The sequence below is a fragment of the Gymnogyps californianus genome, chromosome 16 (genome assembly GCF_018139145.2).
Source record: "Gymnogyps californianus isolate 813 chromosome 16, ASM1813914v2, whole genome shotgun sequence".
Taxonomy (NCBI): Eukaryota; Metazoa; Chordata; class Aves; order Accipitriformes; family Cathartidae; genus Gymnogyps; species Gymnogyps californianus.
Genome location: NC_059486.1, coordinates 4168444 through 4185836, shown reverse-complemented (window position 1 = coordinate 4185836; position 17393 = coordinate 4168444). Strand labels below are relative to the sequence as shown.

Genomic DNA, 17393 nt, shown 5'->3' with positions numbered 1-17393 from the left:
AAAAACATGGATAAACTTAGCAGTGTTCCTGAGTTAAGGAAGTTGGGGGAGTTTTTGTTTGTTGTTTTTTTTTTTTTTTAAAGCCAGTTAAAAAACAAATCCACGGACTAAGTGGCTTTTTTAGTACTTGACAAGAAAATCTATAGCAGAACGAGGAATGATTTCCTCAAGTGCCAGTACAGTGTTATACCCAAGACCTGCTCTTCTCACCTTCAGAGGCACAGGAAAACTGCATACCCAGATCGAGTGAAGACAAGTGAAGAGATCTGTACACTTGGCCCGTTTCAGGGTCTTCTGGTCCTAGTGTTGTGGTTGAGGTTTCGACCCTCCCTTAGGCAATCCTGTGTCAGCCCCAGAGACTCACCTCTGACAGAATCGAGTCTGAAATGTGCTCTTACAACATTAGATGGGTCTCTTCAGCATGAGTCTGTGGTGTGTGTTTTTGTTCTATGCTGTTTTGGGGATAAGCAACTGGTGAGAAGAAAATGCTTTCATCTGCCGGAGTAACTGTGTTCTCAAGCATTAAAATTATGTACTAACTGTCCAGTGGGGAGAAAAAACCCAAGGTTCTTAATTCTAGAAGACAGGTTAACTTCTAGGGGAGGAGGCAGAAACTGTTAAGTCTTTTGCTGTCAGAAAGAAACCCATGCTGGAAGTATTCAGTCAATTAGGCTGATTTGTAGCAGCCTCACTATAAATCCTCTTTCATTCAGAGGCAAGTTAAGCTCTTTGCTGAAACATGCCATTCCAAGAAATTTCAGTAGGTTCTCACACATCTAACCATGGCAAAGCTATCTGTAGGGACACACCATCTTAGAATGACATGGTATGTTCAATTCTACAACATTATAACCAATGTATGTCAAAAAAGGGAGGCCAGCAAAAAGCCTTTCACCTCGCTGTCGCAAATTAGCCTTCTTGTGTGCTGCATTTGTTCAGCCTATTTGTAAATTAGAAACAGATTTTCTAAATCAGTTTTAGATACAAAAACAGTTGAGAGGCATCTGTGCAGTAAATGACCACTCAACCCAGAAACATAACTGTTTTGCCAGTGAAATGCAGCACCCCTTAAAGGTGTAAAATTCGGTTTAAAGGCAGCATGTTTTATAGGGACACCTGTGTAATCTGACTAGATGCAGAACCATTTTTTTTCCTTAAAGAGGAAACATTCCCGCTCATTTGCCTGAAAGGTGGTTTACAGCAGAGCTGCAAGCCTTTCCCATGACCAAGGCAGCTGGGTGCCTGCCCTCACCGTGCCGTGGTTACTCACCCTGCTGAGCTGGTCCAGGAGTCTTTGGTTCTGTTCGGAGAGTTCCTGGACAGCCCGCGTCTTCTCGCGGTCAGCTTCGCGCAGGTGAACCTGCTGCCTCTCCAGCTCATCCTGCAGCTGCTTCACATCGCTTTCCAGTTCAGACACCCTTCCTTCCCATTCTCCTTCTCTGTTCTCAAATCGCCTCCTTAGTTCGTGTTTCTCTTGTTCTAGGTGCTAGATAACGGGGGGAGAAGAGGTTAGGAAGGGAGGAAAAAAGTGAACGCTGCCTCCTTTTCCTTCTCTATGCTTAGGGCTGAAACCTTTTGTGCAGGAAAGAGAATGGTACTAAAGCATGACAATGCTATGGAGGTGGCAATCCCATGTCAGGGCAGGTCACTGGCACTAAACTTGCTTTCCATTTTCAGCTGTTGGCCTGTCCTTGGCCTCTGGAGATCAGCACATTCAATTTTTACTGAAACAACTGCCAAAAGAGTAAAGCAGGCTGCATTTCAATAGGTGGAATATATAGGTCAGGCAGGCCAATTGATTTAGCAGAGCCTAGCTTAACTCCAAAGCAATATTTCAGTGGGCAGTGGCATAATTCTTTTGAAAATTGCCTTTATAGTCAAAACTACACAAACTGTATCCTTACTGCTGATGAGGAATCTAGATGAGGCATCTTTCTTGTCATATGGGGCTTATGAACAACAGTTGAATCATCTATCCATTTGCTCCTCCTATTCCTGACCTAATTAGTTGTCTGGTAGTTTGATAGTGCACAGTAACTCTATTGTTTGATGCAGTCCGCTCTGGAATGGCAATAGATGCGATGAAGTAGTTTCTATAGATGTTACGTACGTGCATGTTCTGGGTTGCAGGTTTTTTAGAAACCACTCTCAGTTCTGGAGACTCTGCTCTGCTTAAGACTGGCTGGAAAATGAGGGACAGCACGAATCTGGTGGAACTTTTGCATGTTTTACAGGCTCAGTTAAATGAGGGCTTGACTGAAACAGAGCTGCAAATCAGGTCAAAACAGACTTATGTTGTGCCCGTTTGAAAGAATCCCTGCTCTGAAACTCTGAGCTTGAATTTCCCCTGGTGACTGAAGCATGCACATACTTGCAGAACAGTCACAAGCTGGGGACATGGGCATGTCCCAAGATTAGCAGGGAAACCTGAAGAGCAGGAGCCCTCTCCTTGTTCGTTGTCTTCTGTCCCCCAGAATAACCTGCTGCTACTCTCTATCGGATTTACCAGCCTTTTAGGAATGTGTCTTAGCAAAGAACAGACACCCACTGGGCCCAGCACTGGCAGCACTCGCCCATTTTTCCCAGGGTATCATCCCCCAGTGAGCAATCCCCAGGGCACTTAGGACAGGAGGGGAAAATAAACTGGCTAGAAGGAAAAGAAAATTGCACTGCATTTATGTGAAGTGGCTTTTTATTGCTTTTTAGAAACACAGGCTGTGAGGTGGCTGTTTCCCCTGGGTGCCTACTGCTGATGACACACAGCCTCCCTTGCAGGATCTCTGCCACCTTCCTGAGCAGGTCTGAATGTCAAAGCTCTCCACTTCTCCAGCAGCCCTCTGGCCTGCGTTACCACTAATCTTCCACCTCTTGCTCTGCAGAAGATGCATGTTTTCTCTTTCTCAATCTTATATCCAAATCATTTCCTATGCTTCTTCCAGTGCAGTGTAGCAGCACCCTGCTTGTGTCCTTCCGAATCCTTCTGCAAATTCAGGACTTTCTCGAAAACCCTCAAATGTGAGGGAAGGCTGATTAAAAACACTGGTCCAAAGCAAAAGTATTTTCCTGTGTTTCAGACACTAAAAGAGCGAGCACCCCTTGCAAATGAGAGAGCTAAGTATTACTATAATTATTTTTAATGCCATAGGTAGGCATGAAATCCCAGCACCAGGCCCATGACAACCATTGCAAAGAAATCTTGTTTGTAGCCTAAGTGTGGCTGGAGCAGCCACAATGTCACTTTTAGCAGCACACTGAAAATGCTGTCTTTTATAGCTCTGTCTCCTTCACTGCTAGGCAACGTTTAGAAAGATCCAGGGCCTTCTCTAAATGGAAGATGAAACTTCAGCCTGCTGAGGAGCAGCACTGCAGCCGAAGTTCCCCAGACATACTCAAATGTGATTTAGAAGCCACAGATAAGCCTTGCCAATCATTTAAAAACCACTTTAGTTCTTTACCGCAAAAGAAAATCCACACTACATACAGCTCTAATAACCAGCCATCACACAGGTTGGAGTTAGAGGGCGGCGAAGAATATCAAGTTTATTCTGTTGTGATGGAGAAAACAGAACAGTGCAGTGGGGCACAGAGAGGCTGTTGCAAAGAGGGAGGATAAACCAGACTGGACATGCTGACTGATTCCTCCTGCCTCTTCCTCTCCCAGCAGCCGTCTCCCCTCGCCTGCCCTCACCCCAGCACCTGCACGGCTGCAGATCTGGATGGGGTTTTTTTGCATGTAGTGATGACAGGGCAAACTGCTGCCCTCAGTAGGGGAGTTTCTTGTTTTCCGAGTGTCTCTCCATCCACCTGCTCACTGATTTTTTACACAGAACTGCTTTCTAGAAGACGTTGTCTTCTGAAAACAGCTTCTCAACTTCACTGAGCTGGGCTGGTCCTCATTTAAAGCGATGGGAGCAAGGAGGGGTTTCCCAGCTGATAAAGAGGGTTCATACTGTAAAATGCTTGGACACAGCAAGCTTCTCTGTGTCAGAGGAACAGAGGTACTAGCTGTTTTAATCCCTTACAGAGGATAAAACTGACTAGGATCACATATCAGAATTTATTACAGGACTTCAATTCCATGATTAGAAATTAATTTGAATTCAGGCTGTGAAGTGAAAGAGTTGCCAGAGTAGGTGTATGGCAGGAATGCTGCACTTCAGTAATGAACCCACAAAACTAGAACATATTTAGTCTTGAGGCAAAGCACCAGAAGAGTAGGCCAGCACATTGGCTATTGGGAAATGGAGAGGCTTCACTGAGCTCTTGTAACCAACTTTGAACTGTTAACTGGGAGAAAAATCTCTCCTCCTAAATGCTACTTAAACATCACTGTATCAGGTGCAATTGTCACCAAGGATCTCATCTGAGACTTTGCTTCTGGTCATCATCAGAAAGTTCTCAGCACAGGGAAGGAGGTAACAGATGTGGGTCCTTCCTCCCTGCACCTCCGAAATTGAAAAGCTTATTGTGAAATTTTGTTCACTTCACTGGCAACAGGAGGAGGCCAACATTTAATCTGCAGAGGCTAGGATTACCAGGCTTGTGTTGTAGAAGATTAATGTTCAAATTTGATTTTTCATGTGAAGTAGCACCGTCTTAGATCTGCCAAACCCAGCGGAAAAAATCTGACGCTTAAGTAGATAACACTAACTCCTATCAGACGGGTAGCCTGAAAAATAGCAATCTGTTATTCAACTGGAAAGTTAGAGCGATAGTAATGGGATGAAAAGATGTAAACAATTGGTTGCATTTACCATCTCTTCATTCACCTTCTGAATGGGCCCGTAAGAGCAGAGGTAAACATTTGGGGGATGTTATTTAAAGTACGATAAAGCCATAGTTTTCCCCTCTCCTTTTCATCTTTACATTTTGCAAACAGCGAGTGGTATTTGAGACTCCCAAACTCCCTAACAGGCAGCTCAGCGAGTACCTAAACTTGCGCATTTTTCCTTTAACGGTAGGAAAACAGTACTCCAACTCATCAGGAAAACCACGTCAGCACGCCACATACGTCTGTTCTTGCTTAAAGATCAACCTGAAAACATTCGCTCTGGCAAATTTTAATACTCTGGGAAATTCTAATCTGATAAATAGTGCCACTAAACAACAATTTGAGAAAATGTCACCTTCACTATTGTTTCTATCAGAACAGTAAATGCAGAGAGATTTCCCTGCAAAGAGGAAGGGATCAGCTAGGGTAAAGTGCTAAGTTTAATAATAGAGAGGAATTTTGTCAGGCAAACAAAGGCCATACAGTAATTTCACAAATCCTCTTGAACTTGAGAGATGTAAGTCTGTGAGGAAAGAACACAAGAATATGCAGGACTGTGCAGAAAGAACTGGTCTAGGGCTGTGACTTGAAATTTGAATGTTAATCCAGCACTGTTCAAACTCTCTCCAGAAAGGTGAGAGGCTTTTTCTCAGCCTTCTAAGCAGTATTACTTGGTGGGAGAATTAAAATTTCAGGAGTATCTCCGAGAAAAAGGGTGGGGGTAATAGTGACTCTCTTACATAGTTGTGCAAGAGAGTTGTTCCAAAAGAAGCTGCCTGCACAAGTCTTTTTCCTTGTAATAGCTCTATTTCATCCTTAAAAATCAATAGATAGCTCAATCCACTGAGTTCCTGGCAAACAGCTGTCTCCAGATACCTGTAGGTATTTTTCAGAGCAACCAGCTAACAGACTTATCATTAGGGCTTATCTCCTGCCATGCCTAATGCCTTAGCTGCAACAGCTTAAGCATAAGGGTTACATATGCTCTGTAGCTCAGTACCTGCTGTATAAATTTAACTTCTGAGGCATTTCCGTGACGAGACAAGCACAGCGCGCATCTCCTCGCCCAGGTGGTACCTGGGTCCTGGGGCAAAACAGCGCCCACAGGAGCCTCTCGAAGCAAGGTGCTGCAGCCCGTCCCCAGGCCGATAGACCAGCTCGCAGCTGGGGAGGGGGAAGAACAGCAGATTTGCCTCCCCCAGGCCTAGGAGGGTTTTCTTAGACCCTTTCTTCCCCATCGCGGCCACGGGGAGTTCCGTGGGCTGCCCGGCAGGGCCCGTGCCTGCCTGCCGCCCCCGGGATTTGTCGGGGAAGGGGCCGCTTTCCGCGGGGAGTAGACCGCGGGGCTCCCGGGGGCCGGGGCCCTGAAGCGGGGGCCCTTGCGGAGCGCTGCGGGCCGGGGGAGGGAGGGAGGAGGGCGGCGGGGCCTCACCTCCAGCTTGTCGGTGAGCTCCTTGTGCATCCTCTCGTACTGGCGGCTCATGTCCTGGTTGCGCTCCAGCAGCGCCTTGCCCAGCCGCGCCGCCAGCACCAGGTCCTTCTCCTTCTGCCGAATCAGCGAGAGCAGCTCGGGGTCGCGGGCGGCGGCGGCGGGCGGCGGCTCCGGCGGCTCCCCGGCGGCGGCCAGCAGCGCCAGCTCCTCCTCCAGGGCCAGCTCCAGGGCGGCGGCCGCGGCGGCCCCGGCGGCGGCGGCGGCGGGCGGCTCCATGCCGCCGGCGCTGTCCGCCTCCGCCGGTGCTGACCCGGCGGCGGGCAGGCGCAGGCACGGCGCCGACATGGCCCTGCGCGCCGCCGCCGCCGCTCCGCTGCGCCCCCCGCGCCCGGCCCGCGGCTGCGGCTGCTGGGCGGGGAGCGCCGCCGCCCCCGGCCCCGCCCCCCGGCGCCGGGCCCCGCCGGCGGCAGCGCCCGCGCACCGCGCTCATCGGCGCAGGGACGGGGCCGCTGGGAGCGCCCGGCGGGGGGGACGCGGTGTGTTTGTGTGTGTAGGTTTGTGCTTCTCGGCCGTGCACGGATCCTGCTGTGCCTGCTGGAACCGCCTGCTGCGATCAGGTCTCACTGATCTGCTACAGGCCCAGGCCAAAAATCCCCCCCAAACACTGGGGTGTCCTGAAAAGCCCAAGGAGGGAGCTTGGCACCCCCGAAGCGGCACAGCGCTTTCTTCCTGCTCGCTACCTGCTCCTCCAGATCTCGAGCTGGGCTCTTTTGGTTACGAGAGCAGCTCTCAGGATCTTTCCACTCAGTAGTTCACCCCTGGAGAGCTGACTACAGCTTCCGACAACCACTGGGGCTTGCTTTCAATTTCAGATTGTTTAGGATGTTCCCGGATAAAATTTGTCTTAAAAGCAGCCTTAGTGAACGTTGGGAGTTGTAGTCAATTCTGCTCATAGCACTTTTCTCTCTGGGAGGAGACTCTATTGGGGGCAGGACCAGTTGGTTTTCAGGTTTGGTTTTGTTGACTTTCTTCCCCCTTAGATCCAGGCATCGCTTTCCTTCTTGCCACAGGAGGGAGGCTGAGGCAGCGTAAGGCGGGGTAAAACTGTATGTTGTCACGTTTGCTAAGACTGCGTTTCCTCAATTTCTGATTATGCTTTAATTTCAAGTGAGGCTCTAATAGGGATTGAACAAAAGCGTTTTTAAGGAATTCTGTGCTTTTGACTCCCAGATTCTGCAGAAAGAAATGATGAATTTTACAGCTTTTCTTTTTAGACCCTGCTTCCATGGGGCTTGCTTTCCTTCCTCCTGCAGAAGATTCACTTAGGCCATGGTCATCTGTATGCAACTGCCCAAACACATCAGTCCAAGGATGTTTTTGGCTGGGACAGTTGATGGCTGATGCAGTTTTCTAGCAGGGCTGGCTCCTGCCTCGCATCAGACCCAGGGCCCTGGAGAGCTGCTGATTATTCGTAACGGTAGAGCATGAATTGTGGGAATGCAAACTTCCCTCTGGCCATCTGCCACTGGGACTTAGCCTTTGGTGGAGATACACCCCAACAGCCCAGCTAGCAGGACGTGTCGATACTTGGCCCTTTTCCTGGCAGCATCAGTTAATGCTAGTGGTGCTTTTTGTAATGTGAGCACCTGCTCTCCAACAACCAGGCAGAGACGTGGTACCTCGTGCCATGCTGCCTGCCAGCACCCATCCCATGATGGTAACTGTTTGCTATTATGACCGTGATTTCTTTTGCGCTGGTGACCCAGAGGTGACACCTTCTTTATCTCATAGCAATTTCCCCAGGCACCGATTTTGCTAGACCTTTTGTCCTTGCAATCAACTGACACTTATATTGCTGGAAAGCGGGACTTACCATAAGGCCAGATGATTTGAACAGTATTGGCTCTTTTAAAAGAATCCCCCTGCCCTGACGCGGGAACCATGCTTTCACAGATTTGATGATCGCTATTTAAACACAGGAGGGCGTTTAATATTTAAACTGATTGTGAGCACCTTCTGCTGGAAGTGCCTACTACAGCAAACCAAGCCTTCTGGTGTGATTAATGAAATCCATTGTGGCATTAATTTTCATCTCTAATGCTTCTTTCAGTGTATAAAACAAAAAGAGATTATACTGAGATGGTTTTAATCCCCCAAACAAAGCCTGAAACAAAACCCATAGCTGCAGCTGTTAGGATAGGGATGGGAAAAAAGCTATTGCCTGGATGGAGACAAAAAGCACATATAGATCAGTGCTATGTATTGTAGATATGCTGCCATCTCAGTCAGGCATCTATACAAGCTTAATGCTCGTTTGGGGCCTATTGACTGCAAAACATAACAGTGTTATCCAGAGTAACCTTGCATTAAAGCTTTGTTCACAGCACGACTTGTTATTAACTTCCACTTAAAAAAAAAATCCATTGTCCTGTGAATTTAATTATTGATTTGACTTTTTAGAAATTTATTAGGTTACTGTTTTTTAAAACTCCTTTGTGTGTTACTTTACTAGTATTTTATCTTGTATGTGTTATCCCAATCAAATATCCATGAAAAACTATTAAGAATACAACAGTACAGTTTCTTTACAGTTATATGGTGGCATTATCTATTAGGATCCTAAAATGTATTTCAGCTGAGAGCTGGGACAGTGGCTGTCCATAGGTGGACACCCGACTCCTGTTCCTGCTCTTCTTGCCGTAGTTAGGCTTGGTTATGTCCTTTGGAGAACCTCAGCCTAGAAAAAAGAAGAATGAGTTAAGTGAAACGAGTCAAATGAGGGTTTTTTTAATTGCACTGCTCAAGTCTGATGCAAGACTTCAGTACTCAGGTACTAAGAACTGCAAATAGTGGGTAGTTCTTGTGGAGATTTAGATCAAGCATTTCAGGAGCTGATGCTCTCGCAGCGTGGAAGGTTCCTGTGTGTACAGCACAAATTATCTTTCAGCAAGGGAAATCACCACAGGGATGATCCTTTCTGAAAATGCAAAAAGGCCAGACTGATTCAAGCACACAGAGAACTGAGAGCAAGTGACTGATGCAAGTGATGTCATCACGTAACACAAAAATGTCACCTTGTCCAGGACATGTGAAGGCCTTCTCTGCAGTATTAGGAAATAAGGGTGAAAATAAAGCATTGGTATAAAAGAGTGGTGTAAGATTGCCTGTAAGAGGAGCAATCATTCTTCTCTTGCTCAGGTGAAAAACTTACAGGGCTGTAAAAGAAAAGCAAGCAGCAGAAAGTTCTATCCTGTATGGGGAAAAAGGACAGCACTGACTTTGTCGCTAAGTAATTTCCCCTTCTTGCTTTTCCCCATCCCACGATTACCCAATTCAGTAAATAAGCCATGGGGATGGCTGGAGAACTTAACTCAAGGAGCCATTGAGGGCAATCTGCCAGTGCAATTCACTCTGCTAAACAGGTTCCTAAAGGAGCAAGATACTGAAATAGGCAATCCAGCTTAAGCTATGGATATGGCAATGTGTATTGTCCTCCCCAGAGGGTCAAGGAGAAATGAACTCTAAGCTCTGCAGGCTCTTCAAGCCCAGTGTCAAGTATATCGTTAAAGCCGATACTTTGAAATTAGTATTCTGCCTTCCAGGGATTTCACTGGTTGGTCTCTTCACAAAGGAAGCGTGGCAGAGGGTCTGGACCTTTGGTAGTTACACCAACAAATACTGGAGTATGTAGGACTGTGCGAGTTAAGCAGGACAAAACATTTTTCACACATCAGAAAAGCTGCAAATCCAATAAATGTCCAAGTGCTTCAATCAATACTCTCACCTCAGCTGTGAGGGCAGCACTCAGAAAACAAGCACTGCAGGGGATCATCCTTTTTTATTTAGAGTAAGGGGAGAAAAAGACGTGTTGCGGGAAAGCCACAGCCAGACCTGTAAAAGTAGATTATTGTCCTGTGCTTTTAAAGCTGACTGTGGTGAGAGAGGAATTCCCATCAGCATCCTTAATCTTCCTGCCAGTGGGCTGACAGTCTTCCAGGGGAGCGGCACAAGCTATCAGATTTTTTTTGCCATGCTCTCTCTTTCTCTCTCATCTTTTTGAATGATTAATTGCTTTATTTTTCTTTTTGCTTTACTGCACTTTATTTCTGACAAATGTTTTAGTTATTCTGGTTGTTTGTGTACCTCCGTGCTATGATGTTTCAGTGTACCACAGCCTCCTGCCGCTGCAAGATGGGCAGCAAGAGGTGCAGGCAGCCTAAGAGAGTTTGCTCAGAGTTTGCAGTCACCCAAATGAATAATTAAAGGAAATACGTGCCTTGCCTTCGAAGCAGGCCAGAACTGCAAAGCCAGAGATAAGACTCATGTGTGACCTTTTTTTCTCTTTGCTTCTGTAATGTCCAAAGCTATCCGGTATGTGTGTGCCCAGGTTTTCCCTGGTGCTGGGTAGAGGAAATACAAGATGGGAAAGTGTATTTGCAGAGGTTGGTAAGGGAGAACAGAAATTTCTGGTTAAACAGAATGGAAAAGAAAGCTGTTATAAGTGTTAGCCAAGCAACATGTAGTGAAATAAAAGACCATCCTGATTCTTCCCAGGGCTCAAGATCCCCACGGAGTTCCCAGCAAGTTTGTTGTTTTCCAGGGTTACCAATATTACGTCAGTTAGAGCAGAAAAACCACTCATACACCAAGGTGACTCATAACAGTGAAGTCAGGGGAAAAATCCCTTGACTGCTAAGGATATAAAGCATGGCCTGGGTGACTCAGGACTGCCTAAGGACAGAGCTGACACCATACTGTGCTCATGCTACTGCCTGTGTGTAAGGAACGAGGGATGCAAAGGGAAAAGAATAGGGTAATAGTTTTGACTTGTTATATGGCACATATGAGTATCATGCTGACACATCTATGAGTTAGAGACGTAAATACTTTGTACTACAGCTTTTAGTCACTGTTTCGGGTGTGAAGTTTGGAAGCATGCCATAATGGTCTCTCCAGAACAAAGCTGACAGTGCTGGGAACAAGCAGGACTACTCTGGAGCTAGTGGAGTTACACGGCCAATATTTCAGGCCAGCTTGATTTGTTCAGGGTACCACACCGGCAATTTGACTTTGTTTCACACCTGGCCCTGACCAGCCATGTGGCATACATGCTACTTTGCACCTAGGGCTCCTTCTCGACTTACCACGTTCCAGGTAGACTCTGGACACAGACAGGGTCCAAGCTGGCTCCCTCTTACTGGGACAATCTTCCAACACTTATCCCAGGAGGGCTCCCATCCTCACATGCTCTTGCGCCAGCTGCAGGGATTGCCACCGTGTGCCTTCAGCATCGTGTTACAGACATATGCTACTCAGAGCGGCTGCAGCACCGCTTCTCATTGTTTCAAGCTTTCTCAGCTGGAGAAGCTGGAAAGAAACAAAAAATGTCCCGGGGACATGGTGAGCACAACAGGGTCCAGAGCACACCTGGGATGGGGCCATGCAGGCTGGGCACTGCGCACCCACTTGAGAGATGTTAGGTCTGAGCACTTCCACGCAAACGTGGCCCTGGGCTTGCTGCTTCTGCAGTCCACAGAAGGAGTAAAGATGTAATGGCTCCATGGGTAGATGTAGATCTACATCTAGACTAGGGCTGGTTTTTTTAATGAAGTAGGTGTTTTCAGCAGTGGGTGTGAGTTACTCCCTCTTGAATCTTACAACATGACAATGTTTGACAAGTCTTTGTGGAACAAACACTCCTATTAAAAAAGAAAAAGTAGCCTGTGCCTTTGCTCATATGAAGACACAAACTGAGTGAGATGTTCTTGCTTGTATTTCTTTATAGGAAACAATTAGGTCCTAAAATTACCTGTCATGGTGTTGGCCATGGAGTTCTGCAACCATTAAATGATTAGACATGATTTTGTGCTTTGTTGTGGGGAAAAATATTTGCTCACTATCATCTTGCTCTGCTTCTTATGGATATGCTGTGATTCATAATGACTCTTGTTAGGAACGATGGTCTTTGATCTAGCATTATTGGATTGTAATTGACCATGTTGACATGAAGCAATCTTGGTTTTAATGCAGCCTCCTTCACTCACTGTTGTGGTCAATTATTTCATGATAATGGCAACTCTGCCAGGTATTTTTGCTTCATTGAGCAATTACGTTGTTATGGAAACTGATATTCTATAAATTATCTGAAGAGAGGCCTGATTCACTTCTTGGGAACAAGAAGTTTGAAAGTAAAAAGTACAGGATAACAGTTTTTTAATTAGCTATAAATTTATTTGTGTAATTACTAATCCTTAGGGCCTATTAACTATTTGGTGCAAATACCAGCACCTTCGCATCCGTGCAGGATCTGGTCAGTTGTGGTCCCTCAATAGAGAATGTGTGACAAGTGGATATCCACAACTGAAGATGAGCTTGTTCCTGCCTGTGTTTACGTGACTCCCCTGCCAACCTTGCCAGATCTGGAGACCATTTCTGTGTTCCATCCGCAGGGCTCATGAGCTCCAAAAACCTTGCCCTGGCTGTACTGTGGTCAATGCTGCATGTAGCCGTGGCAGGAAAGATGTGTCCTTTTGTCTTTGAGACCAAGATTTATGGGCAACTGGACACTGCAAGAGACTGATAATCTGATACAAGAACCTCTTGCTCCTGTTCAATCATTTAAACATTTCAGAAAGGCTGTGTGTGTAACAGAGTTTCCTTCCCATCTACTGCTAGTTTCTTGCCTTAAGGTAAAGGAATGGGCAGCCTTGAGGGGTTTTTGGTTTGGGGTATTTTGTCCAAACAAAGCCTACCCTTTCAACTGGTGCAAAGGGATCCCCTTATTTACTAATCCCAAGCACTGGAAAAAAATCACAGAGCCTGAACTGTCACATCATTAGGAGCCAGACAATCCTGCCTGGATGGAGGCATCCTGGATATGTGCAGCACAGAAGCTTTCAGAAAGAGTTTTTGCAGCACCCATTACCTACGAGAGCAGCAGCCTTTCATCCCCAGAGCTGTTTCTTCAGTTATTTGTATAACTGCACAGTCTTCAGCACTTTTCAAGAGCATGAACTACAATAAACATGTAGGTGGAAAACCATTGAACAGAAGTAATTAAGTTGCTCCTGGTTAGCTGAAGCTCATTCTACATGGTTGAGGGACCCTGCATTAGCATGAGTTAGTCAGTGCTATTCCCCAGTGTCCTTCTCCTTTTTCATGCTTTTAAACTGTGGTTTCTTTACTTCTGTTTCTTTTAAACAGTTCAGTTACTAAAAAGAGCATTGTTACCTTACACATGTTTATCTTAAGCCTGAAGTTAAATGCCTGATCTTTTTGGCATCCGGATGCAGAGGCCAGGCAGGGGACAGGCAGGGTGAGATGTCTATCAGTGTGCGTTCTGGTAACAGGATCGTACTTGGAAACATTCTTGTTTTTCACCTTGCCCATATCAGTTCAAGCTGGAAAAAACAGGTATTGCTTCTTAATATTGACTAAATACTAAACTGCTTTGTAGTATTTCCTAAATACTAGCTGATGTCCTCTAGGTTGAAACAGGTGTTCAGAAACAAACCAACACTAAAAAAGGAATGAACGAAGTAACAAAACTTCTTAATATTTAACTTGGAGAAGTCCAAGTGGCTTCTATTTGAAATGCCCATTCCTCCTGAAATAGCTTTTGGACAGTGAAGTAGTGGCTGTGAATACTGCAGGACAGGGGCTGCACAGGGACATCAGCCTCCCCGGGCCCCAGGAAAAGTGGCTCTGCACGGTGGTCCGGAGCAGGAACCTCTCCTCCTCTTGGCTCTGCAGGGCACCTGGAAATCTGTCTTTCCTCTGCCAGCCTGGCCATGGGGAAAACTGCAAGTACTAGGAAAAGAGCTTCCAGATGATTATTTGTTTCCCTGTCTGAGTAGTGGTGTTTCATTTGGGGGTTGTAATCAACCTTTCTATAAAAATACCCAGGTCTCAGTCTCTCCAGAAAAATGAAAATCCTGTGTCTTCTCATTCTAGTTGCTGGTTTCTAAATCCCCTTCAGTTTGTCAGCACCTTTCCACTTCACAGAACGGCGAGTTGCCAGACCGGTGTATCATCTCTCTGGGGTCTGCTGCCCACGTAACAGGTAGCACGTTCAAATTCAAAATAGCAGACTTTGTAAGAGTGCAGGTCAGCTTCGGCTGGCAGTAAGAGAGATTTGTTTTTTTTACAAATGTGGTAGCATATTGCTGTATGAGAACAATTCACAATGAAATAAAACTTGTTATAAGTAATTTCCATTTTAAGCTCATATTTATGTATAAGAGTTTTCAGGAGAAAAAGAATTGCCAAATAATAGCTAAGACATACTGTTGAATTATGGGTATTGGTTTCTGTTGTTTAATTACCTGCAGACTGCACTATCCTGCTGGAAAGGCAATTGCAGAACTTCCTATACTACAGTTCAGCTCTCTTTCATCTGGCAAATGTCTTTCTTTAGGATTAAAAAGTAAATTATTATCCATCATTTATACTGCTCAAAAAAATAATGCATCTTTTCTCCCCATTTGGGGACTTGTATCACTAACAGAAGCACAACTTTGAAAGCTTTTTTATTGGTCTGCTTTACTGCTAGCATAAGAACTCCTCTGTACAGCACTATGCAAAGATCCCTGAATATTACACATGCAATGTCATCTGCTTTTGGAGAGGCAGCAAAACCAGACTTTTTCAAAAACTACATATCATCTCTTCCCGTACTGCCTGCTTTCCAAGGAGTCCAAAACTCTTCATAGAAACTATAATGAGGCAAGTCTTGGGGTAACGCTCTTCTGTAATCACTGTTCCCCTTTCACAGAGGGATGAAGAGAAGCCAAGGCAGTAACTAGCTAACAGTTTCCAATGCCAGGTCATGCACAAATCTCATGTTGAAGTTGTGACCTACAGTCTTAACCCTTAGATCACAATTTCTTTTCAAGAGCCAAGTCTCAAAAGGAAAACAAAAGAGATCCTGTTAGTATCTTCCTCTAATGACTACACTTCTTTGGTTTTTGAGACAGACTCCGGAGGATCAAGGAAGGAGATGCTATAACACAGCTAAAGTCACAGATGTGTAACAGTGATGGTATTAAAAGAGCTGAATAGAACATGAGCAAGAGAGAAGGTCGCAGCTCCAAAGAGCTTGAGATCAAAACATAAGACACATGGAAAACATGAAAATGATTAGTCTTAAATACCAGAAAGGAGAAGGGGAGAGAATGAATCCATATTACAGTAATTTTACTGGTCAGTTTTTAAATTGTGAGATAAATTGTGCTTGTAATTTAAAAAAGAAAGAGTATTTCTTTATTCCTGCAGGGAGGACCTAGTTCACACTAGCTGTAAATGTGTTAGGACAGAAAAATCGAAGTGTTTAACTGCTGTGAGGCACTCTCATCATATCATAATGCCTTTTGAAGCGGTAGTTCAATGATTGATCAGAGGAGATCTAATTAACTACATTATATGAAAAAAACAATCATGGAGAAAGTTGTGATACTCTGGGCATCACATTCATCAGAATCTTTGCTCTGCTGTGTGGGTGTGGGTGTTCTGTGGAAAAGCCAAACCTTCATTCAATATATGACCTAAAAATAAACTTTAAGATTAGAAGTTTCCTTTGTCTTTCTGTCTTGCCTTTCCCATATTATCGCTTTGCATACTTCTAGACATTTTAGGAAGTGCATAGACCATATTTGTCACTAACATATTCAGCATTCAATTAACTGCTTAAATCTAATATTCACCCACACATGATCTATATGGGGGTGAAATTCAGATATGAATATTACCTTAATAAAATATCTTCTATTCTTGTTTCCCGTTTTAAAATTTTGCTTTATAGCATTCCATGCCTGCAGAGGCTAGGCAAGCTCAGTCTCATCGGAAATGACATTTATGAACATTTAGTGCAGCCTCAGTCTGAGTTCACAGTCAACTTCTCCCATGGGGTGTGTGAAAGCAGCGTGACCTGCAATGTGACAAACGAGAGATGTGACAAACGTGAAGCCAAATATTATTCATTGGGATTGATGAATATTTTGACATGCTGTTGTAAAAGGATATAGAGATCGTGTGCATATTTTGCTTACTTGACGGCCTTTCATCTTAGATGCAGAGACTATGATAAAACTCTACAGCAATTCAGGCTCTCCAGCAGAGCTCAGTTTGGCTGATTGCCCTTTCATACCTGTCGTGCTTTGGACTGTGATTCTCCTCTCTCTTGGAGGTCAGGTTGTTTTATAATGCTTCCAGACCTTTGCCTGACAAGATCTTTTGAACCACATGAAATCAGCCTTGTTGGGCAGGAAGAGAAGAGTCATCAAAAGTCTTATGTGCATTATTTCAGTGCTGTGGGCTAGTTTGCATTATCTCCCCACTTATTTGGGTATCTGGTTTCTTTCAGACACACTTTACTATTAAAAGAACATCCTAGTTTAAATGAATATAATTTCTGCCTATTTTAATCATCCTCTTTTAGGTTAGTGTCAGATGTAGCCTTATTTGAAGAATTTAATTAATTTTTATATTTTCCCTCAGTGTTTTGATTGAAAGACTTTGCATAGATAGATGAATATTGCTTCCCCAAATGTACGTTTAAGTGAAGAAATTTCAGCAAAGGCCAGAAGAGAGGGAAGCAACTACCTTCCAAAGCATTATTGAATATCCTTGCAAAAGAGGCTATATGGCTGGCCCAGAGCTAGTAATCCTTGCTACTCCCTGGGTCAGTTTTGTGCTATTCAGTGTCAGTGACAGGTAAGATACATGTTGTGTCAATTTTACTCCATTTTGTAATGCCAAAAGAGTAACCTATATACAAATGACTGAAATATGTATGGGTTTGCCCTTCAAGTGTTTTTGTTTGTTTAGTGTTTCAGAAGTTACTCTGTGGGAAAAAGAAGATGCTTCCACATAAAATGATATGTCTGCAGAGCTCATGAAATATTGTCTTACTCTTCAGAGCACACTAACATCCCTCTCCTGTGCAGAAGCCTCCCTAGGAACTTGCTGTGGGCATGAACGGTAAGAGCGGGCTACTGTGATTTTTATTGCGTCTGCACATGTGTCACCCTTGGTTGCTTCCCTTTTTCTCCTGATGACTTACTAGCTCAGTAAGGTGTAGCAAAACTAACCTGAAGTGCTATAGCCATCAGAAATTGGAAAATCCTTCAGCAGCACAGTTGGTAGTTAGCCTAAGAGACTACCCCCAGCTGATGGGGGAAAAGGCTTGTGGGT

The 17393-nt window shown here is 44.9% G+C and overlaps 1 protein-coding gene across 1 annotated transcript in view; it reads right to left on the bottom strand.

The window, feature by feature from the left end:
• The window catches only part of BICDL1 (BICD family like cargo adaptor 1), a 48967-nt gene extending 42332 nt beyond the window's left edge, over window positions 1-6635 (bottom strand). The window contains exons 1-2 of the mRNA XM_050906851.1: window positions 6204-6635; window positions 1271-1486 (exon numbers count right to left, since the gene is read on the bottom strand). Of these exons, the coding sequence (XP_050762808.1) occupies window positions 1271-1486; window positions 6204-6548 (561 nt within the window). The 5' untranslated portion in view covers window positions 6549-6635. The remainder of the gene's footprint in view (window positions 1-1270; window positions 1487-6203) is intronic.
• Between the last annotated feature and the right edge of the window lie 10758 nt (window positions 6636-17393).